We start from the raw sequence: 19,497 nt of genomic DNA on the forward strand, positions 1-19,497 counted from the left end.
ATGTAAGGTACCACCCCGTAAAACATTGACTTAGTCTGGACTTTTAGCCAATGAAACTTTGTCTCTTATAAGAACTCCCGCCAATTTACCCAGATAGAAAGCTCTCTCTGGTTGGTCGGTCGGAAAGAGTTGCGCAGTTCCGATGCGCAGTAACCGAGTTTTACATGCTGTTCGAAAATGGCGCCTTCTGCGAACGATTTTGCGAAGTGAATCTCGTTTCAGGCCGTTTTTAGACAGTTCCGTTTAACAAAAGTAAATATAAGGTAGGTGCAACATACAAGTGTACCGTACTGTTTCTTTCAAGCCACAAACATTTGTTGATCCGTCAAGAAATCTGTCCTTATTTTGGAAAAAGTTTGTCCCCCCCTCCCCACTCCGCCAAACACGGTGCCTCATTATGTTCATCTTGTCAAAAGATTTAACTTTATTAATTAATATTAAATGTTAGTCTAACCTTCATCAAGTTGATTATTATTTTTTGTGTAGTTGATTTCAGGCCATGGATGGTTTCTGCTCAGGTTTTTTTTCATAGATCATTTTTATATTAGATTAAATTTGTGTAGCTGTTTCTAAATACAGTTTACCTAGGCCTGCAAAATATAAATGGATATGAATATCATAACTTATGGCTCCAAACTTGATGAAATTAAGTTATACTTCATCTTCGTCTTATATTACTCCGATATAACACCACCAGGGTAGTATGATATAGCTTGCAACGTTTTGAAACATTGTGTGGAAACTTAATGGGATTGTCTCATTTATGTATCTTTAACCCATACCTGACTTACTCTAATGTTTATGTAACACATTCAACACTTTACATAATCAAGATTTGACTCATACTTAGTAGGACATACTAATCTCCAGGCAGATGTAGGGTCTGGCTCTTCAAGGAAAAATGTTCACCGTAAGAAACAGAAGAGATGTTCCTGTTCTTTCTGGCAAATTTGAGCTCATTTCATCAAAATGAACCTGCTATGATACTAAAGGCGTTCCTTCTGAACCCCCCCATACAAATTGCTTCATAATCATATTAACCCATTTTGAATCCAGTCACAAACCACATTCCCAGCAGACTCCAAGATGGTGAAACAGGTCCAGTCCCCGAGCTCCACCTCCAGACTTGTGCCGTACTCACACTGTAGAGTGCAAAATCATACCTGTTGTTTCATTAACGACTCAATGAGTTGTTTCATTAACGAGTTGTTTCATGTTTCGCAGAGAGGTCCAAGATGGTGAAACAGGTGCAGTCCCCGAGCTCCACCTCCAGACTTGTGCCGTACTCCCCTGCTACTGTGGAGTGTACAATCATACCTGTTGTTTCATTAACGAGTTGTTTCATTATCATGTTTCGCAGAGAGGTCCAAGATGGTGAAACAGGTCCAGTCCCCGAGCTCCACCTCCAGACTTGTACAGTTCTCCCCGGCTACATGTACTGTAGAGTGTACAATCATACCTGTTGTTTCATTAGCGAGCTGTCTCATTAACGAGTTGTTTCATTATCATGTTTCGCAGAGAGGTCCAAGATGGTGAAACAGGTCCAGTCCCCGAGCTCTACCTCCAGACTTGTGCCGTACTCCCCGGCTACTGTGGAGAGTACAATCATACCTGTTGTTTCACTAACGACTTGTTTCATTAACATGTTTCTGTCCCATTCCCAGCAGACTACAAGATGGTGAAACAGGTGCAGTCCCCCAGCTCGACCTCCAGACTTGTGCCGTTCTCCCCGGCTACATGTACTGTGGAGTGTACAATCATACCTGTTGTTTCATTAACAGGCTGATTCATTAACATGTTTCTGTCACATTCCCCTGGAGGTCCATTGGACCAAGATGGTGAAACAGGTCCAGTCCCCCAGCTCTACCTCCAGACTAGTGCCGTACTCACACTGTAGAGTGTACAATCATACCTGTTGTTTCATTAAAGAGCTGTTTCATTAACGAGTTGTTTCATTATCATGTTTTGCAGAGAGGTCCAAGATGGTGAAACAGGTCCAGTCCCCGAGCTCCACCTCCAGACTTGTGCCGTACTCCCCGGCTACTGTGGAGAGTACAATCATACCTGTTGTTTCACTAACGACTTGTTTCATTAACATGTTTCTGTCCCATTCCCAGCAGACTCCAAGATGGTGAAACAGGTGCAGTCCCCGAGCTCTACCTCCAGACTTGTGCCGTACTCCCCGGCTACTGTGGAGAGTACAATCATACCTGTTGTTTCACTAACGACTTGTTTCATTAACATGTTTCTGTCCCATTCCCAGCAGACTCCAAGATGGTGAAACAGGTCCAGTCCCCGAGCTCTACCTCCAGACTTGTGCCGTACTCCCCGGCTACTGTGGAGAGTACAATCATACCTGTTGTTTCACTAACGACTTGTTTCATTAACATGTTTCTGTCCCATTCCCAGCAGACTCCAAGATGGTGAAACAGGTGCAGTCCCCGAGCTCTACCTCCAGACTTGTGCCGTACTCCCCGGCTACTGTGGAGTGTACAATCATACCTGTTGTTTCACTAACGACTTGTTTCATTAACATGTTTCTGTCCCATTCCCAGCAGACTCCAAGATGGTGAAACAGGTCCAGTCCCCGAGCTCTACCTCCAGACTTGTGCCGTACTCCCCGGCTACTGTGGAGAGTACAATCATACCTGTTGTTTCACTAACGACTTGTTTCATTAACATGTTTCTGTCCCATTCCCAGCAGACTCCAAGATGGTGAAACAGGTGCAGTCCCCGAGCTCTACCTCCAGACTTGTGCCGTACTCCCCGGCTACTGTGGAGAGTACAATCATACCTGTTGTTTCACTAACGACTTGTTTCATTAACATGTTTCTGTCCCATTCCCAGCAGACTCCAAGATGGTGAAACAGGTCCAGTCCCCCAGCTCTACCTCCAGACTTCTGCCGTACCCACACTGTAGAGTGTACAATCATACCTGTTGTTTCATTAACGAGTTGTTTCATTGACGAGTTGTTTCATTAACGAGCTGATTCATTAACGTGTTTCTGTCACATTCCCCTGGAGGTCGAAGATGGTGCAACAGGTGCAGTCCCCCAGCTCTACCTCCAGACTTGTGCCGTACTCACACTGTGGAGTGTACAATCATACCTGTTGTTTCATTAACGAGTTGTTTCATTGACGAGTTGTTTCATTAACGAGCTGATTCATTAACGTGTTTCTGTCACATTCCCCTGGAGGTCGAAGATGGTGCAACAGGTGCAGTCCCCCAGCTCTACCTCCAGACTTGTGCCGTACTCACACTGTGGAGTGTACAATCATACCTGTTGTTTCACTAACAAGTTGTTTCATTAACATGTTTCTGTCCCATTCCCAGCAGACTCCAAGATGGTGAAACAGGTCCAGTCCCCGAGCTCGACCTCCAGACTTGTGCCGTACTCCCCCGCTACTGTGGAGTGTCTGGAGTTAGGGGCAGCCCGGGGGGACGAGGGGACGCCGGTCTTCGGAGCAGTCTGTAAAGGTGGGTGATGTAATGTTTTAACCTAAGAAAGGCTGGAATTAATTTTGGGGGATTTACATTTGTATGTGCCAAGAAGAAAATTTGGATGCATGGCATGGAAAAAAAGTAGACTGTCAGCTAGCCCATAGTATGATACAGTGCTCTAGACACAGTGGATAACAACCCACTGCCCCTACAGCCTCAAAATGGCTATGGGATTGGTGCACCCACCGTCAAATTTTACGTATGTTCAGCTCCGACTTTGGGTGCATGAAATTTTGAAAAGTTTTATGCACCCAGTACTTTGAGCTCTTATTATACAATCATCATTCAGATGATACAGATGAAAAGAAAAATGTTCCCCTGTATTGTAAAGTGACTGTAACCTACATGTACATGTACTATCACTAGAGTAGAGGGCAGTGGGCCTGGTTATCCAGAGGAGCACCCAGTATTTATAGGTCAGTATCAGGATTTACTATGTACTAAGATGAGAAAGATAGAATAATGAATCATCCCCTGATATGTTTTATTATAAAGTGACTGTAACCTACTCTCCGCCCCCCAGGAGGCCAGTGGGGCTGGTTGGCTCGAGGATCGTCCCTGGAGGTGGTGAACACCCAGACTGGGGTGAGACAAGGGGCGTGGTGCTTCGGCAGGACTCAGAAGGATCCTATGGTGAGGATTTTATCAAAGACACAACTTTCTTCTTATTTTCTTTTCCTACATGTATATTATTGTAGTAACGTCCACTGTGTTCAACTGTTGCAGTGGTCTCAACATCCTGCAACTGCAATCAGTCTTTCTTCAATCCTATCCACTTTGTCCACTTTATTACTGTATTATGTACAAAAATGATATGTGCAGTCATTTATTTTTGCAGGGATTTTATTTCATGGTAGAGGGGGAAATAGGTTTTCACAGACGGTGTTTTAACTTCTCGGATGAAACGATTCTGTAGTCTTAGTAATACAATGGAAACCTAAGGCATATTCTTGGTGTCATGAACTTGCATTGAAGAAGTCACCACAAAAAGTATGCAAATAAAAACACCACAGACATTTCCAAATTTACAGTGTTTTATTTTGATTTACCACATTTGTATTACCAAAGGAACCAACTTAATCACAAATAGATGTATTTTTGGTTGTAACAGTTTTCCGATCTTGTGTGTTCAGGTGACTATCAACTGTGTGAAGGAGTACGAGTACCAGAAGTCTGTGAAGCTTGTGGTTGGACTACAGACTGGGAGTGGCCGGGGGATGGTCTGTGTTCTGGACCCCAGCATCAGTAAAGTCATCAAGGCGGTGGACTTCCCTCAGAAGGTTTGTTTGCTTGTTTGGTGTGTGTACAGACTGGTAGAGTTCAGGGGACATGTGCTCTAGTCACAGACGGTCACCAAAACGCCAGTTGAATAAGACACTTGGTAAGTTGGTACTGTGTAAAAAGAGTCTTGACGAGTCTTACATGTACCAACCTGATGAAACTATTAACAAAGTGTACATTTATATTTTACATCAGCTAGTGCTTGCATACATTTTTTTGTACCTTTAAGCTGTCTAAAAGTTCAGACTTTAATTTTTTTTCATGACAGCACTTTTGAAAAAGGTGGGTAAAGGAAATATTCTGCATTTGCTGGCATCTATATCTCTTTCTCTCCCCTGTGTTCCTGATGATCAGGTGACCTCGGTAGAACCAATCACCAACGCCGACGGGGTCATGACCCCGAAGGGCTTCCTCAGCGACCAGCTCTACAAGTTCTTCTTCGGCATCGTTGCCGTGGGAACCGTCGGCGGCCACACCTACCTGGTCGACATGGCGATGGACCACGAGGAGGAGTCGGACGAGGTCAACCTGAACCACCTGGAGGTCATCACCATGGAAACCAGGGACCTGGCAACCAAGAGAGAAAATGCTCTTCACAGAGGGAAACTCTTTTGTCTGGATATCACTGGTACAGAAATCATAATTTAAAATGAATCAAAATGTCACGGCGTAAAGAAAATGGACATTTTCACTGAACTTTGACTAGAGGTGGCGCAGAGCCCGAAATTTGTTCTCCGGGCCCTTCAAAACCGAAAAATGACTTCACGGTGACGGCAAGTGTTTTACAGAACAGATGTGTGAAGAAATCATCAATGATAACAACAGATTTTTCACTGTGATGATAAGTTCATGGTACAGAGGTGACCGGGAAAACAGTGAACATAAAGTGAAAGAAACAAGAAGGAACAAGTAGTTCATGGTTTTCATTATGTCTTTTATACTACTTCTAGATAATCCTCTATGACAATTGAGTCTGCGTTTTTCCATCATGTTCCTAACAGCTGACTGCCACAGAAGAGGAACTTTCTACTACCGCACGCCGGATGGGAAAAACATCAACAGCTTTTATTCATGTAAGTTTTTCTCACATTTACATCCATGAAAATATGTTTTCATATTAAGCAATACTGTTAATTTTGTCGACCAATTTTGTACCTTTCTCCACGGTAAACTACTAGTGCCAGTGCATACATTTGTGTATGGTTTGAAAACTGTTAATGCCTACAAAATACAATACTTCAGAATCTCTACTTTCAGTACTTCACTTTTCCTCTGTAGTATCTAACTTGTTGAATCTGTGTGTTTCCAGCGAACGTTGTTGTGAGTTCTCTGCAGTTCCTGAAGAGAACCGGGACTCTGGCTGTGGGTCTGTAGTATCTAACTTGTTGAATCTGTGTGTTTCCAGCGAACGTAGTGGTGAGTTCTCTGCAGTTCCTGAAGAGAACCGGGACCCTGGCTGTGTGTCTGTAGTATCTAACTTGTTGAATCTGTGTGTTTCCAGCGAACGTAGTGGTGAGTTCTCTGCAGTTCCTGAAGAGAACCGGGACTCTGGCTGTGGGTCTGTAGTATCTAACTTGTTGAATCTGTGTGTTTCCAGCGAACGTAGTCGTGAGTTCTCTGCAGTTCCTGAAGAGGACCGGGACTCTGGCTGTGCGTCTATAGTACATGTATCTAACTTGTTGAATCTGTGTGTTTCCAGCGAACGTAGTTGTGAGTTCTCTGCAGTTCCTGAAGAGAACCGGGACTCTGGCTGTGGGTCTGTAGTATCTAACTTGTTGAATCTGTGTGTTTCCAGCGAACATAGTTGTGAGTTCTCTGCAGTTCCTGAAGAGAACCGGGACCCTGGCAGTCGGGTACAACTTTGGGCAGTTCCAGCTGTGGGGACTATCGGGGCCTGGACTGGAGTAAGCTATGTTGCTTCTATGCATTTTTGTACAATGTTTAAAGTGCAGCACTGAAAATACTTTTTTTTTTTTTACCATGTATGAACTATGATCTTTGATACTGTGCCTGTATCATTTTGCGTTGCCAGATTGCAAGCTCTTTGTATTTTTTTGTTTTTGTTTGCAGTCTCAATTTTCTTGTAGGTATTTTGAGCCTTGAAGTTTGAGCACCTTGTAGAAGGTACATGTATTATGTAGTGAAGTTGTATTTTGTAATCAATACAATGAAGTTGTAAGGTAGTGATAAGTGAACATATTTTTTCCCCCTTCCTGCATGTAGGCTATTAACTTCATGTTACCAGGACAGCAACAGCAGACAATAGTTTGAAGAGTTAAACCATATTTAACCCTCTCCACCCCCCTCCCTCAGTTTCAGCAGTAACATAGAGAACAGTACCTCGGCTGTCACTCACTTCGCCTACCAGGAGCCAGAGAACGATCCAGGAAACTACTGTTATCTGTGGGTGGCCAGGGGGCCTCTGCCTACTGATCCAAGGTAAGGGGTGTCTCTATATCGCATAATAACTACTGCCTACAGACCCAAGGTAAGGGGTGTCTCTATATCACATAATAACTACTGCCTACAGACCCAAGGTAAGGGGTGTCTCTATATCACATAATAACTACTGCCTACAGACCCAAGGTAAGGGGTGTCTCTATATCACATAATAACTACTGCCTACAGACCCAAGGTAAGGGGTGTCTCTATATCGCATAATAACTACTGCCTACAGACCCAAGGTAAGGGGTGTCTCTATATCGCATAATAACTACTGCCTACAGACCCAAGGTAAGGGGTGTCTCTATATCACATAATAACTACTGCCTACTGATCCAAGGTAAGGGGTGTCTCTATATCGCATAATAACTACTGCCTACAGACCCAAGGTAAGGGGTGTCTCTATATCACATAATAACTATTGCTATATGTACCTGTGGGTGGCCAGGGGGCCTCTGCCTACAGACCCAAGGTAAGGGGTGTCTCTATATCGCATAATAAGTACTGCCTACAGACCCAAGGTAAGGGGTGTCTCTATATCACATAATAACTATTGCTATATGTACCTGTGGGTGGCCAGGGGGCCTCTGCCTACAGACCCAAGGTAAGGGGTGTCTCTATATCACATAATAACTATTGCTATATGTACCTGTGGGTGGCCAGGGGGCCTCTGCCTACAGACCCAAGGTAAGGGGTGTCTCTATATCGCATAATAAGTACTGCCTACAGACCCAAGGTAAGGGGTGTCTCTATATCGCATAATAACTACTGCCTACAGACCCAAGGTAAGGGGTGTCTCTATATCACATAATAACTACTGCTACATGTACCTGTAGGTAGCCAGGGGACCACTGCCTACTGATCCAAGGTAAGGGGTGTCTCTATATCACATAATAACTACTGCCTACAGACCCAAGGTAAGGGGTGTCTCTATCTCACATAATAACTACTGCTACATGTACCTGTGGGTGGCCAGGGGACCACTGCCTACTGATCCAAGGTAAGGGGTGTCTCTATATCGCATAATAACTACTGCCTACAGACCCAAGGTAAGGGGTGTCTCTATATCACATAATAACTACTGCTACATGTACCTGTAGGTAGCCAGGGGACCACTGCCTACTGATCCAAGGTACATGTAAGGGGTGTCTCTATATCACATAATAACTATTGCTATATGTACCTGTGGGTGGCCAGGGGGCCTCTGCCTACAGACCCAAGGTAAGGGGTGTCTCTATATCACATAATAACTACTGCTACATGTACCTGTGGGTGGCCAGGGGACCACTGCCTACTGATCCAAGGTAAGGGGTGTCTCTATATCACATAATAACTACTGCCTACAGACCCAAGGTAAGGGGTGTCTCTATCTCACATAATAACTACTGCTACATGTACCTGTGGGTGGCCAGGGGACCACTGCCTACTGATCCAAGGTAAGGGGTGTCTCTATATCGCATAATAACTACTGCCTACAGACCCAAGGTAAGGGGTGTCTCTATATCACATAATAACTACTGCTACATGTACCTGTAGGTAGCCAGGGGACCACTGCCTACTGATCCAAGGTACATGTAAGGGGTGTCTCTATATCACATAATAACTACTGCTACATGTACCTGTGGGTGGCCAGGGGACCACTGCCTACTGATCCAAGGTAAGGGGTGTCTCTATATCACATAATAACTACTGCCTACAGACCCAAGGTAAGGGGTGTCTCTATCTCACATAATAACTACTGCTACATGTACCTGTGGGTGGCCAGGGGACCACTGCCTACTGATCCAAGGTAAGGGGTGTCTCTATATCGCATAATAACTACTGCCTACAGACCCAAGGTAAGGGGTGTCTCTATATCACATAATAACTACTGCCTGCAGACCCAAGGTAAGGGGTGTCTCTATATCACATAATAACTACAGCTACATGTACCTGTGGGTGGCCAGGGGGCCACTGCCTACTGATCCAAGGTAAGGGGTGTCTCTATATCACATAATAACTACTGCCTACAGACCCAAGGTAAGGGGTGTCTCTATATCACATAATAACTACAGCTACATGTACCTGTGGGTTGCCAGGGGGCCTCTGCCTACTGACCCAAGGTAATAATTGTGCTATCAATAGTTTTATATATTTGTATGTACTGACCAAAGGGGTCTCAATGCCTCCATTTATTGAATAATAAAGATATTGTATATTGATATCTAATCCCCAGAAGTCAGGAAATGATAGACCCAAAACTGGATAAAGAGGGAGATAGTGAATATTAGTTGAGAATTCGTACATTGGTACTGTGACTGTTTTTGTTTACATTTTCAAGGCTTATAGATTAGATACAAGCCACTTGTGTTAGTTGAATGATATCGTTACTTACAAGTGTTTCTTCTCCCAGTGAGGATGTTCCCACCAGCCTGCTGTTGTACCAGATGGGATACACCCGGAAGGAGACTCTGCTGGATAGCAGGGAGGTTCTGTACAAGGTCAGCTCAATATCTCTTGTTTAACCTAATAGTTTGGTTGAAATAGATATTTGAGAGAATCAAGGCATTTTTTGCCAGTAAGGTACTGTGGAAATATGGTTTTTGAAACATTCAATGCATTGTCTTGACATTCTAGCTTCTACCATATTCTTTTTTTTTTTTTTTCTTGCCCACGGTCGTGATGACGACCATTATGGCATGTTGAGAAAGTCGTGTAAAGTGCCTTTCCCAAGGGCACAAGATCGGTGACATAGTAGGATTTGAACCCAGGACCGCTTGGTTCTGAGTCCAACACGCTGGCATTGCGCCACACGACCACACATATTCTTCAGCATATTTATGAATGTTGAACTTTATTTGCAATAGTTCTATGTATTTGTGTGTGTGTGTGTTTGTCTCTGTGAGTCACTAAACAGTGTTACACCTTATAGAACCACTCTGCTTGTTTGTTTGTTTGTTCAGGAGTTGAGCCACTGTGGCCCCACGTTCCAGCCCATATCATGTTACACCTTGGAGAATCACTGATCTTATGAGAGATCTCATGTTACACCTTAGTGAACAACTCTGACTGTTTGTCTGTTTGTTTGTTTGTAGGAGTTGAGCCATACAGTGTTATATCTTATAGGACCGCTCTGACTGTTTGTTTGTAGGAGTTGAGCTATACAGTGTTATATCTTATAGGACCGCTCTGACTGTTTGTTTGTAGGAGTTGAGCACCTGTGGCCCCACGTTCGACCCTGGGTAGACTGGTGTCATGTTACACCTTGGAGAACTACTCTGACTGCTTGTTTGTTTGTTTGTTTGTAGGAGTTGAGCCACTGTGGCCCCACGTTCCAGCCCATATCATGTTACACCTTGGAGAATCACTGATCTTATGAGAGATCTCATGTTACACCTTAGTGAACGACTCTGATTGTTTGTTTGTTTATTTTTGTTTGTTTGTTAGGAGTTGAGCCACTGTGGCCCCACGTTCCAGCCCATATCATGTTACACCTTGGAGAATCACTGATCTTATGAGAGATCTCATGTTACACCTTAGTGAACGACTCTGATTGTTTGTTTGTTTATTTTTGTTTGTTTGTTAGGAGTTGAGCCACTGTGGCCCCACGTTCCAGCCCACCTCGGGCACAACACCTGAAGGTGCGACCCTGGGGAGCAGGCTGATATCATGTTACACCTTGGAGAACCACCACAGTCCTGAGGAGGGGGGGAGACACGAGGACTCAGCACTGGAGGAGGAAGGTCTGTCTGTTTTTTGGTTTGTTAGTTTGGCCTTTTTTCTATTCATTAAAACTGAAATTGGCTGCTGGTTGCTTTTCTTTGTAATGATTGAATAAGTAAGAGTCAGACAAAACAAAAGAAAGCTTACCTTTCAGATTACACGCTAAAGTCCAAGAAAATCCAAAAATATGTATACTTCTAATGAGGTGAGGCAATCTTTATGAGAAGCATGCATATAACTATTTAATGGCCCAGGGTTAGAGACCCTGGTCTGTCAGTGGATACAAACCTTTACTGATTCCTTTAAAAGGGATGGAGGCTCCTTCTAATAATCCTGTTTTTTCCAACTTTAAGCATCTTCAAGTTAAGGTCTTTTCCAAAGTGCAGAAATTCCTGTACCTGTAAATTTCTTTCCTCTATTCCAGTTCTCCACGGCCCAGACCTGAGTGTGGCAGTGTTTGTGTGGGAGAGTCCCACGATGGACCCCATGTCCCGGTCCCAGTGCAGTCTAGCTGTGTTCGACATCAACCGCTGGTACCATGCACAGATGCCTGTCGCCTTCAAGTACGGTTTAGCACTAACAGATTAGGCCACACCAATTTAATTTCTTAATTATCGGATTTTTATTTTCAAAAAAAAAAATTTTAGAAAAAAAAAATAATGAAAACAGATGGCTTGGCCAGCCTTCTGTTTTCATGATTTTTTTTTTGAAAATGAAAATCCGATAACCAAGAAATTAAATTGGTGTGGCCTTATTTAATTCTATATACACTGAGAGTAGAATGCTGAACCCACGCAGGTTTAATCCTGGTACCACGCACAGATGCCAGTGGTCTTAATGGTCTGATTAGACATGGTCAATTTTATGTGTAGCCTGAGAATAGACCATTAAATCCTCAGGTCACAATCCTACTGACAAAATCGATGTAAAGGTAGATATACTGGTACCACGTGCAGATGCCGGTGGTCTTCAGGTAGGGCTAAACATGTTCTATTTTAAATGTACCTCGAGAATTCAATGCCCAACCCACACAGATTCATATCCTGCCGACAACAGCAATATAAAGTAGGCATTGCTGGTACAAAGCACAGGTGCAGGTACGGCTGAACATGTTCAGGATAGATATAATTTTTTTTGCATTGCTGCACTTCCTCCACAGGCTGCAAGAGGACCTCGGTGAGCCTTGTTCCTACTTCTCCGTGTTTTCTCTGGAGGATGTCATGGAAACCGCATCTCCAGACGTCATGCTGGTACGGAAATCAGACTTCCTTTTTTGTTTAAGTCTTCTTCGAAAGATTAACATTGGTTTGAATTTTCACTCGAAAGTTCATCTGTATAAGTGTATTGGTAGAAGTCATTCCGTATCAAAGTTAAACTGCAATTGACTTTCTGCAACGTATGAACAAATTTAAAACATTAAACATTTTAAACATATTGTACTATCATTTAGGGTGAAGTTTAGTGTTAAATGTGAATACTACATACAGTCAGAAATGATTTAATGAATAAGGGTTGAAACTAGTTTTTGTCTGTCAATTTTTGTTTTCTTGACTATTTGAAAGAAACTTTTGTTCATTTGTGAATCTAAAGTTGAGTACAGCCGACCTGATGTTGCTGTACTAGGATAGCTAAGACTATTGGTTTTGCATACAAAGTAGACCCGACCAGTCTGTCCATGTCTGAGTTGGGGGGAAAGTGTATGCTACAGGAACAGGAGGGTCACAGTCTTCTCCCATGTCTCAACATTGGCATGTACGGAAGTTCATCCTCATACAACTTTACTCTAAATGTCTGGTACTGAGAATTTCTCTGTCCTTGGTACTGAAGTTACCTCTGTCCTTGGTACTGAAGTTGCCTGGGTACCTTGGTACTAGAGTTGTCTCTGTCCTTGGTACTGAAGTTGCCAGGGTACCTTGGTACTAGAGTTGTCTCTGTCCTTGGTACTGAAATTGCCTCTGTCCTTGGTACTGAGAATGCCTCTGTCCTTGGTACTTAGAATGCCTCTGTCCTTGGTACTTAGAATGCCTCTGTCCTTGGTACTGAGAATGCCTCTGTCCTTGGTACTGAGAATGCCTCTGTTCTTGGTACTTAAGCGGCCTTTGTCCTTGTCCCTTTTTTTGTTACTGAAAATATTTTCTCCTTGGTGCTAAAATGTCCGTTATTGGTACCGAATACTGCTGTTTATTCATTGGTTTGACTAACATACAAGTACATACAGATAAAGATGCCCAATTAGCTCCTGAAGTTGCATTTTTTATACTGAAGTTAACCTGCATATATTCCTGTGTTGCAGGACCTGTCCCTGGACCCCCTGTCCATCTCTAGGTTCGTGTCCAACATGACCCCGGCACCCGACCAGTTCTACTTCCCATCCGCTCTCAGCTTCTGTAAGTCAATTTTCTGAGAACCATAGTAGAATGGAACTCGTTGTCATCAAGTACTGTAGGAGCATCCTCACTAAATAGCTTTACAGAACGGTTGCAGTCAGATATGCAAAGACTCTAGGTGTAATAGACCGTTTAATGTAATATAACCAGCTGCTGCCGCGCCGCGTGCCGGCGAAGTTGGTGTGTTACACCTAATGGCGGTTGTAGCGGCTATATAGATACAGATACAGATACAGTTCATTTCTTATAATATAAATTAGCAATGATTTTGATATTCATGTGAGCCTTCTCAATGTTGAGATAGCATTGTGATAACAAATTTGTATTGGTAATAGTGCTATGCAGCAAGGAGAAACAAGACATGGGACATAGGAACATGGGATTCATATGAAATAGCAAAATCATTTCACTAACAAACTGTTTCAGGAATGTTTTTTTTTTTTATTATTACTTGTTGATGCTACTATACAATTCCAGAATATTGTGTTGTTGCAATCAGGATACAATCAGGGAGTGTTGAAATTGCAATTTCTAAACCTAGGAATACCAAGCCATTGTTTTTGGAAAATGTTGTATTGTGAAAATGTGGAGACTGTCCCCTGTGCCTGACAACTGAATGTTTTTAGTGGAAATGTTGATGATTTGAAACTCTCCCCTGCACCTTTAGCCACCTGCTGTTTAATGGAGACTGGACTGGTGCACTGCAAGTTCCTCGGGCTACAGAAAAAGGTACGAAAACATCAGAATTTACTTGTAACTTTACCATGACCTTGACCCCGGCAGACACTGTCTAACCTTGGCCCTGACCTTGACCCCTGCAGGCTCTATCTGACCTGTGTAAGGCAGGTCCGGTGGCCATGGTGAGCCCACACCACCACATGGGTGCATGTCTAACCTTTACCATGACTTTGACCTCTGCAGGCTCTATCTGACCTTTACCCTGACCTTGACCCCTGCAGGCTCTATCTGACCTGTGTAAGGCTGGCCCGTCGGCCATGTTGAGCCCACACCACCACATGGGTGCATGTCTAACCTTTACCATGACCTTGACTTCTGCAGGCTCTATCTGACCTTTACCCTGACCTTGACCCATGCAGGCCCTATCTGACCTGTGTAAGGCGGGTCCGTCGGCCATGTTGAGCCCACACCACCACATGGGTGCCTGTCTAACCTTTACCCTGACCTTGACCCCTGCAGGCTCTATCTGACCTGTGTAAGGCTGGCCCGTCGGCCATGTTGAGCCCACACCACCACATGGGTGCATGTCTAACCTTTACCATGACCTTGACTTCTGCAGGCTCTATCTGATCTTTACCCTGACCTTGACCCCTGCAGGCTCTATCTGACCTGTGTAAGGCGGGTCCGTCGGCCATGTTGAGCCCACACCACCACATGGCGGCCTGTCTAACCTTTACCCTGACCTTGACCCCTGCAGACTCTGTCTAACATTTGCCCTGACCTTGACCCCTGCAGGCTCTATCTGACCTGTGTAAGGCGGGTCCAGCGGCCATGTTGAGCCCACACCACCACATGGGTGCCTGTCTGACTTTTACCATAACTTTGACCTCTGCAGGCTCTATCTGATCTTTACCCTGACCTTGACCCATGCAGGCTCTATCTGACCTGTGTAAGGCTGGCCCTCCGGCCATGTTGAGCCCACACCACCACATGGCGGCCTGTCTAACCTTTACCCTGACCTTGACCCCTGCAGACTCTGTCTAACATTTGCCCTGACCTTGACCCCTGCAGGCTCTATCTGACCTGTGTAAGGCGGGTCCAGCGGCCATGTTGAGCCCACTCTACCACATGGGCGCCTGTCTAACCTTTACCATGACCTTGCCCCCCTTCAGACTCTGTCTAACGTTTACCCTGACCTTGACCATTGCAGACTCTGTATAACCTTTACTCTGACCTTGACCCCTGCAGGCCCTATCTGACCTGTGTAAGGCGGGTCCGGCGGCCATGTTGAGCCCACACCACCACATGGGTGCCTGTCTAACCTTTACCATGACCTTGCCCCCCTTCAGACTCTGTCTAATGTTTACCCTGACCTTGACCACTGCAGACTCTGTATAACCTTTACTCTGACCTTGACCCCTGCAGGCCCTATCTGACCTGTGTAAGGCGGGTCCGGCGGCCATGTTGAGCCCACACCACCACATGGGCGCCTGTCTAACCTTTACCCTGACCTTGACCCCTGCAGGCTCTATCTGACCTGTGTAAGGCGGGTCCGGCGGCCATGTTGAGCCCACACCACCACATGGGCGCCTGTCTGGCTGCAGGCCTGCTGCCCAGGACCATGGAGGGAGCTGCTAACATGGCTGTGGTGAGTAGTGGATGCAGAGCTCTAAATGCATTTCTGACACCAATGCCCTGAATTTAAACATGATTCACTGTCTCCTCAAAAATGGGTCGAAGATAAGCAAATGCAAACTCGAAACACTGATAGATACAAAATTATGATTTTATGTATTTTCACTGTTTACCCTTTGATAACCCTTAGTGTATGATTTTATACCCTTTTTATAATTTCTTTGTATTGTTTTCTCCTTCCTGTATCTTTGTTTGACTTTGAATGCCTTTCCACAACGAGAAAGAGAAAATAAAGAGGGAAAAAAGATAAGGAGAAAGAAGAAAGAGCGCAAGAAAAAAAATACACTGCCTAAGTTACACATTGTACAGAATTTCTGTGTCGTTACTGTATGATTTGGCCCTTCCCATTTCCTTTCTAGTATGTTTCCTTTGTAATGTTGTTTTCCTTTCTGTGTTCCTGAATCTCAGCTACAAAGAGTTTTCAGTCAGGGCAGGGCCAGTAGCGGAGCCCAACATAAGACTGACAAGGGGGATCAGGTAAAATATCAACAACTAACAAATCCAACCCTAACCCCCGCTTATTCTCTCAACACTAAACAACACCCCAACCCCCCTCCCACTCTAATTCTCTCAACACTAAACAACACCCCGACCCCTCCCCCCTCTCTCTTAATCTGATGTCCACATACAATGCAGATAAGGAGAAATTTTAACACTTACATGTAAAAGTACCCACCTCCACTCTTTAATTTAATGTTTACATGTACATGTACATATGTTGGTTGATATCGATGGGCTATTGTAACAAGGTTGTTCTGTGTAACTTCCCAAATTGTAAAGCATGGGACTTGTGTTTATATATTGAAGCAATGAAGGTGAAGGGTGGATTCTTGAATTTACAAGGCTTGAATGTTGCAATTGTCAGTATGGACTCAGACGACATTGTGTTTTGGGAGACTAATTACATGCATGCATGGTGCAAGGATGTCCAAAAATGTTATACATCGTATAACAACCCCCTGAACTACATGTAACCATTCCCACATGTAATGCACTGCCAGGGTGTGGACCTTGGTAAAGGGTTCTACCAAGACACTGTCCACTAGTTTAAAGAAAGAAAAAAATTGCATAATACACAGCCAAATGTGCACAGCTAACCTCCGCATGCATGCCATGGCCATTTACTTAGTGCAACAAATTTGCTATTGTGTTCTATCACATTCCACAATTCCACATTATCAGCTCTCTGTACCCACCCCTTTCGTTGTGTTGTGTTTGCGACTCTGTTTAATGTATAGGTAAAGGTTTGCTTTCTTTGACAATGAGATATGAAGGAAAATGAAAGTGATGATTGCGGTGGAGAAATGTATGTAAATGATCGTCACAGTGTTACATGTACAGTACATAATAAAGAAAAAAGATTGCATTGAAGGCATTGAAAAGGGGAAGAATCTTTTTCTATGAATTTAAACCAGCGTTTACAACATGGTACAAGATTGAACTGCAGATGTGACTCTGTGCAAGTGAGCAAGAAACACACTGCCAAAATTTTTATATTTTGCTTCCCTCTTTTATTTTCCTTGAAGACCAAAAGACAAACTAAATGTATGCAGTTCAAAATATTAAAATGTTATATTTTGTTTCCCTTTGTTGTTTGTTTCCCAGACTGCCCAGAGAGAGACCCTGCTGACCGTAGCGCTGGACCACAATCTGATCGGGTTCCTCACTTCATGCATCACTCAGTGGGCGGAGGGAGGTCAGTCTTAAAGGAAGTCTTAAAGCACCTTCTGAGAATTTCTTATTTGGTTGTCGAGGTCCTCATGGAGGAGGATGAACCATCAATAGTCCAGTGAAAGAAATGGTTTGTGCAGTAACATCTGCCACAATTAAGTCTTCCACATTAAAAATCAATGTTATTGAGGCCTTTTCAAGAAATTCCTGGATATCTGAAGTCTGCACCCTTCAAGGATTACTGATGCTGCAATATATATAATACATGTAGATCTCTTTGTATTCACCAGTTTTTGCACGTGAAACTGTCATTCACACAGTGTATCACACTTACAGTCATGTACATGTACATGTCCCTCCCCACCAGAATATGCCCATGCCGGCTGCACCCTCAGGACTGTACTGGACTGGGCCTGGAACAAAATCGCATCTATCAAGTTTTCCCTGGACAAAACATGTAAGTACTGATAGATAAATAATGAATATAATTCTATATTTACATTTTGATTACTATGATTATTGTTTTTTGCACCACACCCATTTATTTCCTGGGGTTTTAGAAATTCTTCAGTGTCATTTGTATGTGATTATCAGAGAAACAGCGCCCTCTGCCTTTGGGCACTTCAACCCTTAGTCAGGCTGGTACCTTAATCATATGGTTACCATGTAGTCTTTCTATTACAGTCAAACCTGATGCAGGCAACCACATTAAGACACTTCTGTCCATTTGTACATAGTTTACCTCACCCTGTCCTCAGCAACCATTTTCCCTTGAGTGGTTGCTGAGGACAGGTTTGACTGTATGTACACTGTACAGAAACTGATGTTTATGCTATAATTGTTGTTTTTTTCCTGTCAGGTGTTCCGCTTTACGACGGGTCCGGTAGCATCCTAGACCAGCAAACTTTGCAGCTGCTGGACCATCATGCTTTGCAGCTGAACCACATGGTGACGGTGTTCCACACCCTGGCGCTACAGCCGGCACCCACCACTGAACAAGGTAGGTCTTTTACCCTTACTCTAACGCTATCCCTAACCCAAGTGGAAAGGTACGTCTAAACATAACCCTAACCCTAACTTTGGCACTGCAGCCTGCACCCACCACTGAGCAAGGTACGCTTGTTGGTCTGCAAATTAGTGTTTGTGTTTATATTATATTTTTAGGGATACATTTGTATGTAAGTAGCATGGACGGGCCTTGAAATAAAACCTACAATTTGTCAACAAAAATTTCCAGCAAATGGGTCCACTTCCAATATGTTGATAAAGGTTAGACTTCAAGGTAGAACATTACTAATCCCGGGTTGTGCCCAGAGACATGTCCGAACTTGCGCCCCGACGTTGTGCCCTGGGGAAAGGCACTTAACACCACTTTCCTCACTTCACTGTAAATGAGTACCTAGCTCATCTAGGGTTAGGGACGTCCCTCGGATAGGACGTTAAATGGAGGTCCCATGTTTGGGGAGAGCCACACCCCGCGCACGTTAAAGAACCCGCCACACCTTTCGAAAAAGAGTAGGGGCATGCCCCGGTGTGCGATGGTCCAAATCTTACAGTCCGGTCTCTGATGACATCTTAAAAGGGTGATAGTTCACCTGTTATGTTAATCCTTTCACAAAATGTGGTAAATCGAAATAAATAGATTACATCACAGAAAAACAAGCCTGCAACTGGTTATATTCTCTTAAGAGCTAGTGATAATAAATGTCGCCAATTTAAAGTGTCTCTTGTCTTTGGAAAGGATTGATTCATTTTCTTGTTATTCAGGGTTACACAAGAAACTCCATCCAAGCTTGGTCTTAAATATTCCATATGAAAGGAGCCTGTGTAAAATTTCCTTTTGATTAACGTTCAATGTAATACTGACTGTTTTCCTCTTTGTTTTATTCCTGAAGGCCTGAAGGACCTTGAGACGAAGCTGACGGTGGTGACTCTGATCTCCCAACACCTCCAGGTGGTGATGTGGTTCGTCAGGAACAGGCTGCTGCCGGAATGTGTGGGTGAGTACAACTATAGTCATGTACAAGTTACAACACACTAACACAACTGTTACAGTAACAGGGTACTCTTTTATTATTCAATAAACTGACATTGACTTTATTACCAATGCATACAGCTTTGTTTTCAGGTATTGCTTGG

General features: G+C 43.8%; 3 protein-coding genes across 3 annotated transcripts in view; all 3 read left to right on the plus strand.

Annotated features, from left to right (window-relative positions):
* The first annotated feature begins 1,529 nt into the window (after window positions 1-1,529).
* LOC136443778 (uncharacterized) lies at window positions 1,530-2,966 on the plus strand. Its single transcript, XM_066441141.1, has 8 exons — window positions 1,530-1,599; window positions 1,665-1,739; window positions 2,118-2,198; window positions 2,264-2,344; window positions 2,410-2,490; window positions 2,556-2,636; window positions 2,702-2,782; window positions 2,848-2,966. Exons 1-8 carry the CDS (start codon window positions 1,530-1,532, stop codon window positions 2,964-2,966), a joined length of 669 nt encoding a protein of 222 aa, XP_066297238.1.
* A 367-nt stretch (window positions 2,967-3,333) lies between these two features.
* On the plus strand, window positions 3,334-6,374 carry LOC136443779 (protein ELYS-like). The gene is made up of 6 exons (XM_066441142.1): window positions 3,334-3,478; window positions 4,026-4,135; window positions 4,636-4,782; window positions 5,138-5,411; window positions 5,785-5,856; window positions 6,285-6,374. Exons 1-6 carry the CDS (start codon window positions 3,346-3,348, stop codon window positions 6,347-6,349), a joined length of 801 nt encoding a protein of 266 aa, XP_066297239.1. The 5' UTR covers window positions 3,334-3,345; the 3' UTR covers window positions 6,350-6,374.
* Window positions 6,375-6,448: 74 nt separating this feature from the next.
* Window positions 6,449-19,497, plus strand: part of LOC136443781 (protein ELYS-like) — a 45,293-nt gene continuing 32,244 nt past the window's right edge. Inside the window, exons 1-15 of the mRNA XM_066441145.1 lie at window positions 6,449-6,461; window positions 6,579-6,687; window positions 7,097-7,222; window positions 9,618-9,705; window positions 10,791-10,947; window positions 11,352-11,490; window positions 12,087-12,177; window positions 13,221-13,314; window positions 13,982-14,043; window positions 15,518-15,640; window positions 16,096-16,164; window positions 17,293-17,383; window positions 17,726-17,815; window positions 18,218-18,358; window positions 19,254-19,358. Of these exons, the coding sequence (XP_066297242.1) occupies window positions 6,449-6,461; window positions 6,579-6,687; window positions 7,097-7,222; window positions 9,618-9,705; window positions 10,791-10,947; window positions 11,352-11,490; window positions 12,087-12,177; window positions 13,221-13,314; window positions 13,982-14,043; window positions 15,518-15,640; window positions 16,096-16,164; window positions 17,293-17,383; window positions 17,726-17,815; window positions 18,218-18,358; window positions 19,254-19,358 (1,498 nt within the window). The remainder of the gene's footprint in view (window positions 6,462-6,578; window positions 6,688-7,096; window positions 7,223-9,617; window positions 9,706-10,790; window positions 10,948-11,351; window positions 11,491-12,086; window positions 12,178-13,220; window positions 13,315-13,981; window positions 14,044-15,517; window positions 15,641-16,095; window positions 16,165-17,292; window positions 17,384-17,725; window positions 17,816-18,217; window positions 18,359-19,253; window positions 19,359-19,497) is intronic.

This window comes from Branchiostoma lanceolatum, chromosome 10 (assembly GCF_035083965.1).
Source record: "Branchiostoma lanceolatum isolate klBraLanc5 chromosome 10, klBraLanc5.hap2, whole genome shotgun sequence".
Lineage (NCBI taxonomy): Eukaryota > Metazoa > Chordata > Leptocardii > Amphioxiformes > Branchiostomatidae > Branchiostoma > Branchiostoma lanceolatum.

Bases quoted from the DNA above. Each gene is read 5' to 3' on its own strand.
- LOC136443778 (XM_066441141.1), top strand. From the start codon at position 1,530: ATGGTGAAACAGGTCCAGTCCCCGAGCTCTACCTCCAGACTTGTGCCG. The intron at 1,600-1,664 runs GTACAATCATAC...TCCCATTCCCAG, and splicing joins CTCCCCGGCTACTGTGGAGA to CAGACTACAAGATGGTGAAA. The intron at 2,637-2,701 runs GTACAATCATAC...TCCCATTCCCAG, and splicing joins CTCCCCGGCTACTGTGGAGA to CAGACTCCAAGATGGTGAAA.
- LOC136443779 (XM_066441142.1), top strand. From the start codon at position 3,346: ATGGTGAAACAGGTCCAGTCCCCGAGCTCGACCTCCAGACTTGTGCCG. The intron at 4,136-4,635 runs GTGAGGATTTTA...TTGTGTGTTCAG, and splicing joins GGACTCAGAAGGATCCTATG to GTGACTATCAACTGTGTGAA. The intron at 5,857-6,284 runs GTAAGTTTTTCT...GTGTGTTTCCAG, and splicing joins CATCAACAGCTTTTATTCAT to CGAACGTAGTGGTGAGTTCT.